Source organism: Caretta caretta, chromosome 3, assembly GCF_965140235.1.
Source record: "Caretta caretta isolate rCarCar2 chromosome 3, rCarCar1.hap1, whole genome shotgun sequence".
In the NCBI taxonomy this organism is placed as follows: Eukaryota; Metazoa; Chordata; order Testudines; family Cheloniidae; genus Caretta; species Caretta caretta.
In genome coordinates this window covers 206,544,825-206,562,773 of record NC_134208.1, presented here as the reverse complement: position 1 = coordinate 206,562,773, position 17,949 = coordinate 206,544,825, and the positions used below count along the sequence as shown (strand labels likewise).

General features: G+C 36.4%; 1 protein-coding gene across 5 annotated transcripts in view; it reads left to right on the top strand.

Annotated features, from left to right (window-relative positions):
• The window catches only part of RALGAPA2 (Ral GTPase activating protein catalytic subunit alpha 2), a 303,204-nt gene that overhangs the window by 50,630 nt on the left and 234,625 nt on the right, over positions 1 to 17,949 (top strand). For all 5 annotated transcript variants that reach the window (XR_007355571.2, XM_048842432.2, XM_048842433.2 and 2 more), the window contains exons 7-12: positions 1,430 to 1,545; positions 6,076 to 6,214; positions 8,413 to 8,612; positions 10,803 to 11,027; positions 15,675 to 15,842; positions 16,815 to 16,952. Coding sequence is in view for 4 of the 5 variants with exons in the window: in XM_048842432.2 (XP_048698389.2) it covers positions 1,430 to 1,545; positions 6,076 to 6,214; positions 8,413 to 8,612; positions 10,803 to 11,027; positions 15,675 to 15,842; positions 16,815 to 16,952 (986 nt within the window). In the remaining variant the exon portion in view is untranslated. The remainder of the gene's footprint in view (positions 1 to 1,429; positions 1,546 to 6,075; positions 6,215 to 8,412; positions 8,613 to 10,802; positions 11,028 to 15,674; positions 15,843 to 16,814; positions 16,953 to 17,949) is intronic.

The window sequence follows — 17,949 nt, the reverse complement described above, 5'->3', positions numbered from 1 at the left end:
TGACTGTTACAGTAAGGGGCTCCACCCCCCTTTTCTGCATGTCTTCAGCCTATCATATGAAAGGAAGGCAGTTAGGGTTCCAGTGCAAATGGCTAATTTACTCATGTGTCTGAAAGGTGCCAATCACAAGCATCTAAATATATGTACAAAATTTAAAAAATACCAATTAAGAAAACGATACAATGACTCATTGCTAACAAAGAGTCTTCTCGGCCATCTGGCCCAATTCTCTCTCTCCAGATAAAGCCCAGGAAAACAGATGAGTCTTGCAGCATCCCTGAAGCTCTTCAAATCTGGACTCTTGCAGACCAAACAGGGCAGCAAATTCCAGAGTTTTCATTTAAGGACAAATAGATTGATCCTAACTATTCAAGTGTAAATGCAAGAATCATCTCTTTGCTAAGGTCTTTCCACCGGAGGAGTCCACAGGGTGTAAAGGGAAAAGTGTAGCAGGCAAGAAAAAACAGTGGGTTTGGGAGAGAAGGAACAGGAGAAGGAAAACTTAAAAAATGCATAGTATAAAAGGGAGGGGGGCATCTGTGGGAATGTTACCTTCTGGGAAAGCTCAGTGCCATTCTTAATTGTTACATTAGAATCTTTACTGATATACTTCAGTTAGATATCAGGGACTATTGATTCCATACACATCCTCTCACTGATCTGAACATTTGGACGCAAAGGTGTATAAGAGACTGTGGTTCCAACCATCGTTAGTTAATCCCTTCCTTCTATTCTTTTTTCAGTTGTTGGCAATCTTGCTCTCTGTAAAGAGCTAATATGTCTAGTGTTGTCAAGTCTTTTCATATATTCTGTAGTAAGCTCCCTCGATTCTATGGCACGCCAGTGGAAATTTTCATTATTTGGTGGCAACTGCAGATACATTTTAAAAACAGAGGTTTAAATTAAAACTTAGTATAAATAATAGACCGTGTGTTATTCATTTCAGTATTAAATTCAGTTTATGCTTTCTCACATTTTCGGTGTGCCACAGATTATCATCTTTAATTTTCATAGTTAACAAGGTGTTAAAATGAATCTAGCAGTTCACATCTCTCAGAGCTACTGTTTCAGGCTATCTGCAAACTCAGACATCACTGCATCAGTTCTCACTCAATTATTTTCAGGATTGTCACTACGGTGAAGGCTAGAAATTCCTCTCTTGAGAAATTGGTCTCCTACAGAAAAATGTGTGTGTTAGGTTTTGGTGGTTGGGGGCCAGGGCTGATGCTGTTTCTAGCTATATATTTTGGGGTGTGGGTAGATATCAAAACAATCCCACTGACCAATGGAACATGGCTTTGTGCAATCAGTAGCTGTATTTATACTATAATATTTTATAGAACGTGAATACAACACAAATTTAATTTATTTATACCACTATTTTAAAATGTTAATCTTTTTTTTAAAAAAATCTTTCTCTGTATTTTAGCAAAGATTTATCCTGAAGAGGTAACCCCACTTCTGCCAGCTGTCTCTGGTGAAAAGGTTGCTGAGGACCAAACCTGCTATTTTCTTCAGATATTGTTAAAGTATATGGTAATCCAGGTGTGAAAAGAATATTTTGTAAACTCTTTAATATGTGAGGAAACGTACCTGTGGTGGAAGTTTATTTTCGTTCTTTCTACTTGTACAATATTTTTCAGATGGAGGTTATTGTCATTCAGAGAGTTGCTTATTTTTTATAAAAGAAAAGAAGTCAAATATTTTGTTGTGGCTTTTATATTGAAATTGGTTATTTCTATCTCAGATAAGTAAAACAAGTAAGGGATGATGTTATATTGTGAGGTGTTTTTAAAGCTTTAGTTTATATCCATAAAGAAGGTTTCTAACACGGTAAAGAGTTTCACACAAATTCCTAGTCACCTATGCTTCAGCATCTGAAATCAGGAAGCAGATTTCAAAGCTTAATTAATTTTGACTTTTCGTACAATAGGTGCACTTTGCACATATTTCAAAAGCTGTTAATAGAATAATTCCTCTCTCAGCAATCAGTATTGCTAGTATGATAAGAGGTGGTCGACCCATTTCAGTCAAACGATTCAGTCATAACTCTTCAAATCCCTGTTGCCGGTTATGTTACAGAATCCTAAAGAATTCTAACAAGTAATTTACTCTTCATGTAACCTTTGAGGAAAGTCATCCTGTTAAATCAAGATAAGGCCAAGTAGTATATGAAATGCATTATAGTAAGCCACACCTCTGACTTAGTGTTCTCCACAGGACTTCATTCTATATTCTCTCCTATTTTACCGCTCGTCTCCAAGGGTATGTGTACACTGCATCTGGGAGTGAGTCTCTCAGCTTGGGTCCACTGTCTCATGCTAGCATGCTAAAAATAGCTGTGTAGACATTGCAGCCTGGGCTCTGAAGCCTGGGATAGGACTTCAGAGCCTGAGCTCCGGCCTGAACCACAATATTAAAGCAAAAAGAAAAGGAGTACTTGTGGCACCTTAGAGACTAACCAATTTATTTGAGCATAAGCTTTCGTGAGCTACAGCTCACTTCATCGGATGATGCAGTGAGCTATAGCTCACGAAAGCTTATGCTCAAATAAATTGGTTAGTCTCTAAGGTGCCACAAGTCCTCCTTTTCTTTTTGCGAATACAGACTAACACGGCTGTTACTCTGAAACCTGTCAATATTAAAGCATTGTCTACACAGCTATTTTTAGCGTGTTAGTGCAAGGCTTACTAGCAGACATCTGTGGACCTGGGCTGGGAGGCTTGCTCCAAAATGCAGTATAGACATATAACCCAGGACTTCAGCAAAGCTTAGAAAGTATATTGGCTGTTGATTTTTAGTTGCATGGCTGTGACCGGTTTGTTTTCTTCAGCTAGATAGTTGCTACAGCAGGATTTGGTACTGATGTTGACAATGACTTTGGACATTTTTTAAAAAATAGACTTTGTTTAATCTGAAATCTATCTATTTATCTATTTAGTTATTTCTGGCTGTCAGCAGGTCCAAGAAGGTGCTCAAAATTGCCTTTTACAGCCATATTTATTTGTCAGTCAGGCTGGGTGTTTTAAATCCCCAATATACGGTAAGTGAGGAAAGGAGGAGAGGCCATGGGACTATTTGGTTTGATCAGGATAATCTTATGTGTATGGGTTTGCATTTAGAATATTGGCTAGGGGATATAGATATAACTTATTAGTGATACACACATCGATGAAAACAGATACCAGGAATGAGTGGAGAGATTGAGGGTTTTTTTTTTTTTTTGTAAAAGAATGTGAAGGCTGGTTTAAATCAAAATTTTAATTAAAAATAGATAAAACACAATAGTGTCTACATACTCTTTCTGTAGGAAAGAAGAACTATGAAAGTATTCTAAAAATACAAAAATTGAGATTAAAACAAAATTAAAGTAAAATGAGGGAGTGAAATATTAAAAAGCAATCCTAATAGAACAAGTAAACATATACAAATTAGGTGTTAAAGAACTCTGATATTTCCTGTAAAAAGAACTAAGGTAGTGAAAAACTAAAAAGTTGAAAATTGATATTTTATTTCTATAGGAGACATGTTTTAGGAAGGTTATGTGAGCAAAATGGTAACTGGTTTTAAGTGTTTGTGTCATCTTGCTTAAAGTGCAGTTTTACTGTACAAAGTGACAATGTAAAAATGATACCTTCCTACTCAACAGAACTGCTCACTTTATATATACAAACTTCCAACATACTGTGGTGCAAAAATATGTTCACAGGTTTTTTTTAGTGCTGTTTGGCCTGCAAAGCCAAAATACCTTAGCACTGCGTGCACTGCAGATTCTGTTCCATCCTGGTTCATCAACAGAACTGTGCATTAAATTCTGATCAGTTACACTTGCAGAAAATGGTGTTGCACTAGTGCACCTAAGGACCCAGTTTGGCTGTACAAACCTTTTTTAATGATGGTGATGGATGAGATGAAAAGCATCCATTAAGAGTACGGAATGAGTGTTCAGAGCGGACACTTAGGGAAAAGCCACGCTTTAGGCAAGAACGGAGTAGACAAACACCCTCATGTTTAACAGAGGCTAAAGGCTGCATGTATTTTGAAGAGTCTTCTTTGAGGGAAACTAATTTTTATGTCTTTGAATTCAGACCACAATTTTGTTGTCAGTTTTTTGGTTTCTGGAGAAAGTAGAGCTGATGCTTTGTAAATTAATTAGCTTCAGTATATTGTGTAATTAGAACCAAAAGAATGGCCCAGTTAGTTTATAGCATGTAAACTGAGAATAGAGAAAAGTTAGCTGATACCCCTGATGCAAAATAAAAAATAAACGTTTTGGCAAAAATACATACTTTTTAACTGAATTTAGTTTTTGAAACTAGGAAAAACAGCTTAAAGTGGACGCAATCAAGAAATATTTAATGGAAATACAGCTGACTATGTCAGGTGACTTGAGATGGCCAAAGAAAGCAATCACTGGACAGTAAATTTTAAAGGCAATAGTGAATTTATATTCTTGTGCAATTTTTGCAGCATCAGGGCAAACAGTAATTTTACACACATGAATAAAGTTACACATTGTGTTGAGTGATGCTACTCACAAATAGGTTCATTTTATTTTATTTATGTAGATTTGACATTATAAAAAGAACATGTATACAAAATCCCTGAGTACTCTGACAATAATTAGACTTACAATAAATGTGCTGTGGCATTAATATATTAAAATTGACTCCACCAACCTAAAATAATCAAGTAGGAGCTACAATTTACTTCAGACAGTAGACAGTAAAAGTGGAAAAACTCCAGACAATACTTTCACTCCCAGAGCTTACATGTGTAAGTATTTACAGAATGGGGCCTTGCAAGTTACAGGATCTTTGGTGATTTTGGAATTTTAAAAACATTTCATTGGGATATAGGTTCATTATTGATGAAAGTGGGAAAATTTAATAAGACTATGGCTGAAGCAAACAAATCAGTGATAGAAAGTAAAGGAAGAATCAGTATCCCTTAATTTTAGATGTGAAAATATGAAATTCTTAGCAAGATGACTAGACTTGATATTTCCTGATTTGGTGTACAGATGGACTTTTGTGGGAATTTGAAAAAAGGAAAATTTTCAGTTACTGAGAATTTTATTTGTTCTTGAAGCTGCTTTAAAAATGGGGGCAGGGATTGAGTCGAGTTGAAAGAATGTACCTCAGAAGAATGGTAAATAAATTAAACTGGTTTGGTATTTACATGGTGTGAAGTTGATACAAGAGATCAAAATCCACAGGAAGGATTGAGCAAGTAGAAGTCTGTCTTTCCCTTATTGCAGGGATGTCTGCCTTCACCATTCTTCTTTGCTCTTGTGTTGGAATCCATGGCACAAATAATTAGGGGAAACTAGCACATGTAGGGTTTTGTGATTGGAACATGCTTACTATTTTTAACATGCCTATATTTCAGTGAAAAAAATCACCACAGTCTTTAGCACAATTTAACAATGTCTGTACCAAGATACTGCAGATCAGGACTGGTCAGAATGGTACGTGGAAGCTCACATAATGTGTGCTCACAACACCTGATGCTCACCAGGGCTGACGTACTGAAGCACCAAAACAATCAGATTTTGCAGTCAGCTCCCAATGCCAGTGGCTAATACGTATGACTCAAGATTCAGGCTTCCTAAGGTTATCTTGTATGTGCATATGCAACTCCATTAATGACAGGAGTTGGTTGTGCTGATTATGATAGAAAAATATACTCTGGAGAGACTAGTAGCTTCATAGAATCCTACTTAGAGGTAAGAAGCTTTGTTTAATCTTAGTAAAATATTTTAACAAAATATAATGACATTAGTTTATGACATTTATGTAAATGATTGGATTATAACTGTAGAAGTGTGTCAGCTTTTAATGAGCTTCTTGTATGCTTGCTTTTTAAATGACCTGGCATGCATCATTTTTTTTCTTAAGCTCTTATTGTACTCTGTAGCGCTTTGGAAATAGAATACTCATATTTCATATCTGTTATTGAAGTGTTGTTTTCCATCTTCCACATTCAGTAAAGCAGAATTTATCCTCAACATGAAGAAATTTTTCATAGAATATGTATTAATTTGAAACATTTTTTTTTGACTCCATGTCAAAGGCTGCAAGCTTAGAGTGGAAGAATAAGGAGAACCAAGACACTGGTTTTAAGTTTCTCTTCGCCTTGTTTAGAAAGTATTATCTTCCTCACTTGTTTCCATCTTTTACAAAACTAACCAGCCTCTACAAACCTGTCCTTGGTAAGTAGAGAGTTTTACTTTTAAGTAGCAAAAATATTTGGTGGTTACTTTCTGTAGTTTCTTTGTGATCATTACAACTATATTTGATGAGCATATGTGTGACATTTGTGTTATTTTTAATGGCTTATAAGAAAAAAATATTTTATCTAGTACTATTTTAGATTCCCCTTTTTATATTCTCATATGGTGAAACAGATTATGTTAACATAATTGTATTTATTTTGCATTTTTATCAAATTATTAGGTGCCATTAATTTAAAAAATAAACCGTGATTTTTCACATGCAATCACAGATATTAGTTCCATGGGTTGTTTACTGTTGCTTTAAGGAAAAAATGGGTTGTAATAGTTCCATGGCTGGATTCAATCCCTCATGTCCCCCTGGGAGCAGTGGACTGAACACAGAAAGTTGTGTTTTTTTGTTTGTTTTTTTTTTTAAACTTCACTTCCTACATGTGGGCTGGGGCCAGTCCTGCATTCCTTGAGCACTCAAAACTTCCATTGCCTTCATGTTTTAAGTTAACAAGGAATGTGCATAAATATGGTAAAATACATGATACAGAGTGGTTGTTGAAAGAATTGTTCAGGTGCCCAAAAGCCAGACATTAGTTTTGATACAAGTAAAATCATTTTTATCTTCTTCATCTTTGAAGGGCGGGGGAGAGAGAGAATGGCATCTTAAGGGTATGTCTACTCTTTGAGCTAGGGGTAATTCCCAGCTTGAGAGACATACTTGTGCTCGCTCTCATTGAGCTAGTGTGCTAAATACAGAATGTAGCCTGGGGGTGTCCCAGTGTCAGGACAAGCTAGCTGCTCTGAGTGCATGACCGTGAGAGACTATAGGCAAATGCTCAGGTGGCTAGCTTGTCCTGCTACTTGCAGCTCTGTGACTACACACTATTTTTAGTGTGCTAGCTCAATGAGAGTTAGCACAAGGATGTCTCCTCAAGCTGGAATTGCACCCACAGCTCAAAGTGTAGACACACTGTAGGACGGTCAGAGGAGGCTGAGATGTAGATGTGAGTACAGACATGCTGTGAGTAAGGGTTAGAGCTGCAGAGCCAGGAAAAAAAAATCCATTTGTATGATTAAAGGCTTCCGTCACTCTAGAAATGTTGAAATCCTTTTATTTTTGAGCTGTTCCTAATACATCAATTAAGTGGTACATTGGAACTCAAGTGCTGGTGTTTGAATGGAACCAAAGCCATTAATACTTGACCAGTAGAAATACTCCTCCTCAACATCCTCCCTGACTGTGAACCTTCTCCTCTTCAGTCTATCCAGCATTTAGCAGCTAATACAATCTTACTTCAGGTTTCAGAGTAGCAGCCGTGTTAGTCTGTATCCTCAAAAAGAACAGGAGTACTTGTGGCACCTTAGAGACTAATAAATTTATTTGAGCATAAGTTTATGCTCAAATAAATTTTAGTCTTTAAGGTGCCACAAGTAATTTTACTTCACTGCCACTTCAACCATGTTATTCACCCCTAGAGAAACTTCACTCCATTTTTTTTCACAACATTCAAAGTACTTATTCCCACTTTTAAGCCTCTGCACAACCCTGCCCCACCTGTGTTTTACCTCTCATCTTTATAGTTCTTCTTCTATGCTCTGGTCGTTCTTCACACCTTGAGCACTTTGCCTTTTCTCCACTTTCTCTGTGCTTTTCTCACACTGCTCCTTGCACCTGAGTTGATCTCCCCTTTCTAGTGTGCCTTAGTACATCCTTTTTTCTTCCTCAAGCCTCACTCCTTCCATTTGGCTTCGCACTATTTGCCTGCCTGCTCTTGATTTATTTACTCCATCCCTCTTTTACCTTTTCTCAATAAGAATGATCAGAATTTATAAAATAATTTTACATTCTACGTATTCTTGCTTTAAACTCTTGTCCCTCCCTTCCCTGTCCCTTTCTTTTGTTCGCTGCTTGCATTGTCTATTTATCTGGTATGGATTAAGTTCTTCAGGGCAGGAGCTGTGCTTTTTTTGTCTTGTTTCTCTCCAGCACCAATCAAAATGATGGCAGTATATAAATATATATTAATAAGAATAATATTAGGTATAAACAGCTGGTGCATCACAATTATTAGTTCACATGGAGAAAAAATGCTTTCGGTCTAATGTTCAATTCATTTCACCAAGCAGTTGTTGTTGTTTTTTTAAAAAAAGATTTAATTATATTATCTGTTTAATCTCGCCAGATATTCCTGACTTGAGGCCAAAACCAGCATACATTACTGCAATTCGGAATAATGAGAACATCTACAGCACGAAAATCCCATTCATGGCTGCTCGTGTTGTTTTTATTAAATGGCTTGTAACCTTCTTTCTCGAAAAGAAGTACTTAACTTCAGAGCAGAATAGTAAAAATGGAGGAGAAATGCTGCCTAAAATCATTCAGGTATGTCATAAACTTACTTGTTTCCTTATGTATATGCTAGAGAAGCTGCAGATGATCAAAATATATTGACAACTGAAACAAAAAGGAAATGCTCTGCTTAGGTGGGTGAATGATGGTGTTTAAATTACCTTTCTTCTGATGGAGGAGTGAGTCTTTGGAGGAGCACTTTTAGCAGTGTACCGGAAAATATTTCTGTAGCTGTTTGTCCTTTGCCTTATTTAAAGAGGAAAAGCAACCTTCTGAATACAGTATAATCAATAGAGAGAGAGAGTCTTGCTGGCCGTCTTTAATAATCACACAACATCTTTACAACAACTTTAGCAGTTGTTTACAGTGAAATACCAGGAAAGTATTTAATGTATTTTTAGCTTTTTTTAATACAATTTAGCATCTGGAAATGAGGAAAAACAGTACCAATATAATCCACCAGCAGTTTGCGGAGTGGACATTTAATTTACAAATTACTGATTCTAATCTGGCCAGGATTGGTAGCTTCACACACCAAAAGTTTCATAGCAAGCAATTGGCCTTCGCTGCAGATTCTCTAAAGAAAACATAGAAAGTCAGAAGTCTAAAGTTGAAATTTGTGTAGCTATTTAACAGGAAGGGCTTTTTTGTTTTGTTTCTCTTAAGCTCAAGTACTCTAAATCAATTTGTGTCTCCCAGATTTTTGTCTGAAGAGTTGTCTTGCCTTGTTCAACATACTTATAGCCACATAAACTGGAAGAGACTTTTTCTCTCTAGTAAAACTTATGCAAGGTAGCCTGTTTCCTCTTGTTTTTTCCTACACACCCCCCCCCCCCCCAGATGTTCTGGTTTAACTTGGATTTAAACTTGGAGAGTGGTCAGTTTGGATGAGCTATTACCAGCAGGAGAGTGAGTTTGTGTGTGTATGGGGGTGGGGGGGATGTGAGAAAACCTGGATTTGTGCAGGAAATAGCCCGACTTGATTATGTAAAGAGTTGTCACTTTGGATGGGCTAGCACCAGCAGGAGAGTGAATTTGTGTGGGGGGGTGGAGGGTGAGAAAACCTGGATTTGTGCTGGAAATGGCCCACCTGATGATCACTTTAGATAAGCTGTTACCAGCAGGATAGTGGGGTGGGAGGAGGTATTGTTTCATATTCTCTGTGTATATGTAAAGTCTGCTGCAGTTTCCACGGTATGCATCCGATGAAGTGAGCTGTAGCTCACGAAAGCTCATGCTCAAATAAATTGGTTAGTCTCTAAGGTGCCAAAGTACTCCTTTTCTTTTTGGTAAGAACTGTGTGGCAGTTGTTGGCAGTGCTGACTTTTTAATGACTTTGAATTTCACCGAATGTGGCTGCTCTCCCTTGTAGCTTGTGAACTTCACTCAGAGGTATTTCTGGAATCTGATACAGTAAAAAGAAAGGAAGTTTTTTCTAATCAGTGCCTATGCCCAGGCAATACTTTCAGTGAATTGAGTATTGTTTCATGTGGATTACATGTTTTCATTTAAGATAACATTTCTTCCACTAAGTAGATAAGTTTTAAAGAATCTCTTTTCAAAGGACAACATCCTCTGTCATCTTCTCTCTCATGACTGGATCCCTTTTATTATGAAATGTTGCAGCTATTGCATATAACCCCATAATTTACCATTTTGCCAAGATGCTTCATGAATGTGACTAGGGTGACAATTTTTTCCAAACGAAAAAAGTGACTTGGAACTCCTCCTCTGTTTGTTCTCTTCCTCCCTGCATCTTTTCCTCCCCAATTTCTCTCTCCTTTCCGATGGAGCAGAGTGACCTAAGGATCATCCCCTAGCACTGTGTCCTAATGTGCCATCTATTTTCTAAAGACTAAAAAGCAAGTATCTTTGAAGGTAGATCTCCTCATGTTGGAAAATCAAGGTTGCTGGTGTACCCCATATTGGTAAACTCTTTTAAATCTCCGTGGTCCAACTCACCCTATCTTGTGGTTTCCTGTCTTACAGACAACAGATCTGAGATATGGGAATAGGATGCACATTAGGCATTTAAATATTATATCACTAATTTTTTGCTTGGCTCAAGTTTATTAAAAGTTGTATTCAGTTGCTCCTGGGATTCCATGGGTTTGTGAAAGTTGCTGGTAACTGGAGTTCATAATAAGTAACCCAGGTTTTTGGTATGTTTTATATGCAGTATTATACAAGTATTTTATTAGGCTTGCATTTTCTCCTGTCTAGACTGTTGGTGGTACAACTCAAGATAAAAACCCCGAGCTGGAAACTAGTGTGCTATCAGAGCAAGAGAAAAATCATTCCAATAGCAGCACTTTGTCTGATAGGCGACTCAGTAACTCCAGCTTTTGCAGCATTGAAGAACAACATCGGACAGTGTATGAGATGGTACAGAGAATTCTGTTGTCCACTCGAGGTTACGTCAATTTTGTTAATGAAGTATTTCGCCAAGTAAGTAGTAGGAGATTATACATACTATTGTATAACTTAAACTGCAGAAGCACAAATATAAATGCACTGTGTGGCTAAGTGTTATGTGAAAGAAAACTGTAAATGCTGTTGAACCAAATGACTGACTAAACTTGACCATGGTCCTTTCTGCAAGTCCTTATCTTTAGGAGTCCTTTCTAAGTCCAGTCCTTAGATGATTATTATTTATAGTGTTCCAAATACAGGAAAGCACCATTTGTTAAAGAAGCTTTCATGTATATTATATACAATATAATTCATCTAAAGATGGAGCTTTTAAGCTTGGACATATGCAGTTAAAACCCATGAAATGGGATATTGTGGTCTGCCATTTCTTAGTGTGATCAGAGAGACACTTTTCCCCCTATGCTTATCAATTTTAGTCTGTTTCACATTTTCTGATTATAAACTAACTGGTGGTTACCATTGAAAACTTAAAGTAAGTTTAAGATTTTGTATATCTATGTGATAAATTTAGAAGAGGGTTCTGAAATAAGATAACTTGAAAGTGATGCAGGTGAGGAAAACTGTATTATTTATATACTATGACAAGATGCTGAATTAACATGATTAAAAGATGTTTTGTCATTTGCCAGCATTGAAAATCTCAAACTTTTTTATTGGGATAAATTAGTAATTTGATAGATGAAGATAAGAAAGTCAAATAGGAATACAAATGTGTTGCTCAGATCAAAATAGCAATACTGTCACATTCTCCTAGATCATTTAATGCAGCCTTGCATATGAATTTTGATGTCTCATATACTGGTGCATATAATTAAAAAGCATGTAGCGTCTGCTACTGCATATAATTAAAAAGCATGAAGCGTCTGCTACTGCATATGTGTGTGCAAAGCTGAGTTTGCAAGAAGCTTGCTTCTGCAGCTATGATCAAAGCAAATACATAATTTCTATGTAGACAACAGTAAACGTCATTATTGGATGTTTTCTCTTAGCCCCTGGTATGTACTTGCCATCTTTTTTTAAAAAAAGATTTCAGAGGAAAAAGTATCTGTATGCAGTGAAGATGCTTTCTATATTGAAAAAGAGGTGGAGGTGGTTTGACACTAAAGAACAGTTAGGTATCCTTTATGGAATACTGTGTTATGCTGCCCTCTTCTGGCATTATGATAAATTAATTCAGCATTCCTTCAAAATACTTAAAAAGAAAAGGAGTACTTGTGGCACCTTAGAGACTAACCAGTTTATTTGAGCATGAGCTTTCGTGAGCTTCATGAAGTGAGCTGTAGCTCACGAAAGCTCATGCTCAAATAAATTGGTTAGTCTCTAAGGTGCCACAAGTACTCCTCTTCTTTTTGCGAATACAGACTAACACGGCTGTTACTCTGAAACCTTCAAAATACTTAAAACTTCACTGTATGTTACGGAAATAAAGAACATCACAACAGAAATTTGCTTTGCCTTTTATTTAATATACATATGGATTATGCATTTGAAACCGAGAATAGATTTTTGGTCTTTTTTTTTTTTTTTTCTTTTAAAGAAGGGGAAGTGAGAATCTCTTCTGGTCACCATGTAAATTAATTCTCATGCTTCTCTTGAACCCTCCCTTGAAGATGTATATTGAAGCATTCTTCCCTCTAGCTGATGAGGGCTGAGGACTTCTTAAAACTGTCCTACTGTTTTTTACCCCGGGAATGGTTAACTTTAAAGTAGCACTTTTGGCGGACCATGGTTTTTTTTTGTTTACAGGCTACATATTGCATAACTCAAAAATATTTCCTATAATACAGCATGTAAACATACAATTAACCACGTATTAACAGTGTAAAACTGAAGTATTCTTAAATATAAAAGTCCCTTATAGCCCAGCCTTTAAATAAATAAATAAATACCAATTAAATGAATCTAAAACCTTTTTTTCCCATGTGCAGAAGAGCAGGGGATTAATAAATGGAAATAAGAAAACAATTCTGTCTTTAATTTTTTTTTCTCTACCTCTCCCAGTTTCTGCTGCTCCAAGGGCATAGGCTCCACCATGTGGCCACAAACAAATTGGTTGTGGGAGCCAATGGTACAGCAGTAATCAAAGCTGGGTGCTATGGGGCAGAGTCCACCTCCTGCTTGCGTGATGGAGAAGTGGTTGGGCTAGTGAATGGCATTGCGACATGGTGCATAGGCTTCTGCTTCCAGGATCCCCTTCATTTCCCATCAGCACAGGCTCCAGCTTCATCCCATGCTACTCAGCTCTAGTTACTTCCTTCCGACTGGCAGGGATGTGCTCTGTCCCCACCTACTGTGTGGAACGGTGGCTGGGGTCAGCTCCCAAACAGGCACCGAATGGGAAGGCAGTAGCTGGAACTGGGTGGGGTGGAGTCAGAGCCTGTGTTGATGGAGAAGTGGAGTGAAGCAGAATGGTATGAGTAGGCAGCAGTTTTACTAAAAGACTGTGCCCCTCAACAACCCGGCTCAATCTTTTTTAAAAAAAAAAAACTTTTTCTGGGGCTGCGACCCCGTCGATGGGTGGGCCAAATAAATGGTTTGGTGGTCTGGATGCAGACCCCGGACTGCCAGTTGCCCAGGCCCGTTCTAATCTCTTAATGCTTCACCACATGTTGGTCAGAGGGAATCATATTGACAGATATCCAGGTTCCAAGCAAGATGTCACTGCAGTGCTCACCATCTGGGTAGCTCAGGTGGAAAAAGATTGACTGGATTCATTATATCCGCTCATTTCAGACTATATTTATGAAAAGTAGGTAACTATTCCATAGTTACAAGTAAGTCTCTTATAAAACAGACTTTGGCCTGCATCATAATATGGGGGGGGGAGAATGGCACATCTGTTGCCAAGATAAAAAGTTTCTACCCTATTAGGAGTTAATCACACAAGGTGTGCAATGTTATAAAACATTACAAAATAAATGTTCGTTAGAGTCCAAAAAATCTTCTAACTTTGTTTGTTATTACATAGCATGAATACGAAGTGAAAGATAGATAAATTCAGTAATCTGAAGTTTTAACCACTATCGAATGCATAGAATCAAAGTTTTAGTTGGTTAAACTCTAATTATAAAGATTACTAAATGTTGAAGTAGGAATTTAATATTGGCATAACAGACTACAGTGATCTTTATGCGGTTCCTCCAGATCTCCTGTTATCCAGTGTCTTTTTACCAAACAAGGGACATTTCCTTAGATGAATGTTATGGTAGAGTTTAGGCTGAAAGTATATAACTAGGGCTGTCAAGCTATTAAAAAAAATTAATCACGCAATTAAAAAAATTAATCGCGATTAATCTCACTGTTAAACAATACCATTTATTTAAATATTTTTGGATGTTTTCTACATTTTCAAATATACTGATTTCAGTTACAACACAGAATACAAAGTGTACAGTGCTCACTTATTTATTTTCATTAAAAGTATTTGTACTGTAAAAAACCAAAATAAATCATATTTTTCAATTCACCTAATATGAGTACTGTAGTGTAATCTCTTTATCATGAAAGTTGAACTTACAAATGTATAATTATGTACAAAAAAAACAAGTTTTACATTGTTTTGTTTTTAAATTCAGTCATTTAACAAAAAAAAAATCTACATTTGTAAGTTGCACTTTCACGACAAAGAGATTGCACTAAGTACTCGAATGAGGTCAACTGAAAGATACTATTTCTTTTGTTTATCATTTTTAGAGTGCAAATATTTGTAAGCAAAAATAATATACACTTTGATTTCAATTACAACACAGAATACAATGTATATGAAAATGTAGAAAAGCATCCAAAATACTTATTTAATACATTTCAATTGGTAATCTATTATTTAACAGTGCAATTAAAACTGCAATTAATCGCAATTCATTTTTTTGAGTTAATCGCATGAGTTAACTGTAATTAATCGACAGCCCTATATATAACATGTTTTGATGGTCCTCTGGTCCCATTTGAGCCTTACACTTATTCGGGGGAATTTCACCCTCTGAAGTCTTAGTAGGATTGTCAGGTCCCGTGACCATACTTAGAAATGTTGTGAAGGGCTGACAGACCTATTTAGCGATGTTAGGAGCTGATGAGTCTGTCAAATTTAGGAGACTGCGAGCTTTACCTCCCAAGGCTCTTGAACGGTGGACCTTACAGAGAGGCTCCCAGCTGCAGACCATAAAAAGTATGCAAAAATATGTTCTTCTGTGACCTCAGAAAGTTTAGTAAGAAGCAACAGAATGCCACTTGTTCTTCCCATCTTCCAGGTTATGCCCTTGGTGGCACCCCTTTAACAGCATTTGCCTTACTGGGATTTTACATGTGACACTGATAACATAATCTGAAATCAGTGGGGTTTTACAGGTTGTGTATCTAAGCGCATAATTTAGTTTACAGAATTTCTGTCACTGATAATGTTGAGCAAGATGGGAAAAGAACCCAGGTTGAGTTTGCAGAGAGACAGTGAAGAAAAATATTCTTTTACTTGCAATATGGAAGTCGGCTAACCTCAATGATTATGGAACCTCACAAATGTATTTTTAGGTTGATTTTTATATAGCTTAGTGATAATCATAGCTCTTGATAGTAGTGATTTAAAAGTAGATTTTAAACTATTTTCTTTTGGTCTGTGTAATTTGCAATATTCTGTGATAGGTAAATTGAGTTAAATTTGCATTTTAGGCTTTTTTGTTGCCATCCTCTGATATATCTGCAACACGGAAAGTGGTTAAGGTATATAAAAAGTGGATATTGCAAGACAAGCCTGTGTTCATGGAAGAACCAGATAAACAAGAAAATATTCAAGATAATGTGTCCAACTTGGAACATACAGAGACAGATTGCAAACATGTATGGTACCAATCATTACTTACTGTGTACAAGCTGAATGATGGATATTATTCTTATTTGTCAATTCTTTTTCATAAAATTGTTTTTTTTTAATGATAGATATTTGCTTATGCACCTTTTTATTTCTTTAAGTCCAGATTTTGAAATCTGCTGAGCACCCAGCTGCTCTCAACCATGGGTGATTCTGGGTGCTGAGCTGTTTTGAAAATCTGATCTTTAATCTTTCTTTTAACTCTCTATGTAAATACCATTTTGGATGGACTTAGCGGAACAAATAGTGTTACATTCTACTGGTTTAATATTCCCCGTTTGCATGAATGTTTGTTTCCTTTTGACAGAAATACTTTAGCATGAGTATACGATAACACAATTAAAATTACAAATATTTGATTATCTAAATCCATCATAAAATCTTGTTAAGGGCCCGGCTATATTTGCAGATATTCCATCAGTTCTATGGAATATCTGGACCAAAACACTGGATCCAGACACCCTGACCTTTGGGAAGTTCAGATTCAGATCTGAACTTTGTGGCTTGAGTGCTCATATCTTAATATATTGAACCAGATGTATCTGCCCTATTCTGAGTTGTGAAGGGTATTTCTGCATTTTGGGGAACAAGAGTTAGAATATAAAAAAACTTACAGTACCAGTCTTTGCTCAGGCTGTTTTACAGAGAGCTTAAAATTCAACTAATAATTTTTTTTATTTATTAAAAAAAATTTAAAGGGAAATTTTACAGCTATGAATGGGTTATAAAAAGCATTATTAAATATTTTTAAGGTAATGTGGACTGCCCTTATACCCTATAGAAATTAGATATCTGAATAAGAGTAACTATTAATTAATGGTTATGCAAATGAGCACAGAACCTATGACTGTTCAAAATATTATTTTTTAGCTTTTATATGATCTATATAGGAATCCATATTTTATAATCCTGTATTACTAATTTACTTGTGTTTTTGAAAGCTTGCCTCTGGTCATTCTGGACATAAAAGATCTTCCAGTTGGGGAAGAACTTACTCCTTCTCTAATGCTGTTAGCAGAGGATGTGTACTAGAAGACGAAGACAAGAACGTTAAGGCTGGTGCTCAGGCTGCATTACAGGTATGGTATATAGAGAAAACATTAGGTTATCAATTTAAAAATAAATTTGTAATTATTCCATTAAATTGTTTGAGAAGTCAGCAGAAGGGACATTTTTACAAAGATGACAAATTTAATATAAGGTTTCCAATTGCTGTACTAAAGGCTGCAAAGCAGTTTCCATTCTAAGCCAATTTTCACATGCTTATAACTTTCTGAAATATTCACTTAATCTTTGCTCAAAGATGACTGTTTCTGGGGTAAGTTTAAGTAAAATTCGTGAAGTCAACTGGCCATTTATAGGGTAAAAAAACTTACTTATTTGCATGTTCAGTCTTGTCAGCACTAATAGCAATGAGGATGGAGTCAGCTGCTAAGCTCTAGCAAGTCTCTACTGAACATGTGCAAATGGCAATTTTTCAAAGGCCTATAACTTGGCCAAATTTGAGGAAATTTTCACAAACATGGCAAAAGACTGATCCCTGACACAAAAGCTCCTCCCTACCAAATTTCAAGTTCCTGCTCCAAAGCATGGGGGTGTTAGAGTATTTCAAATAAAAGGTTGCCAAAATCTTTTAACGTGGGCAAAATAATATAATTTTTACTAGCCTCATTCTCAAAATGGTTGAATTATTTTTGGCTGAAAATTTCCAAAACTATTTAGCCTGGCAAATACATCTGGCCTGAAAAATTTCAGCCCAGATGGTTAGAGGATGGGTTTTTTTCTTTTGTTGTTGTTGTTTTTTCTTTTTTAACGAAGTCATTAACAATTGAAAACAGATTTATAATGGGAAGTGCCAGGCAACCTTAATAGTAGGTGGTTTCCTGGCACTTCCAAAAATCCCACCCTTCAGAAAGTGTTGTTTTTATATTGGTCTCCCACTATATTCCAAACAGCGGGACTCTCCATCCCAGCGGATAGGAAACATATATAATTACTGATTATTCAGAGGACATGAACAGTAGAATCCCTGGTGATTTTAAGGATATTATGTAGTCTTTAGCATGATAAGCAGCA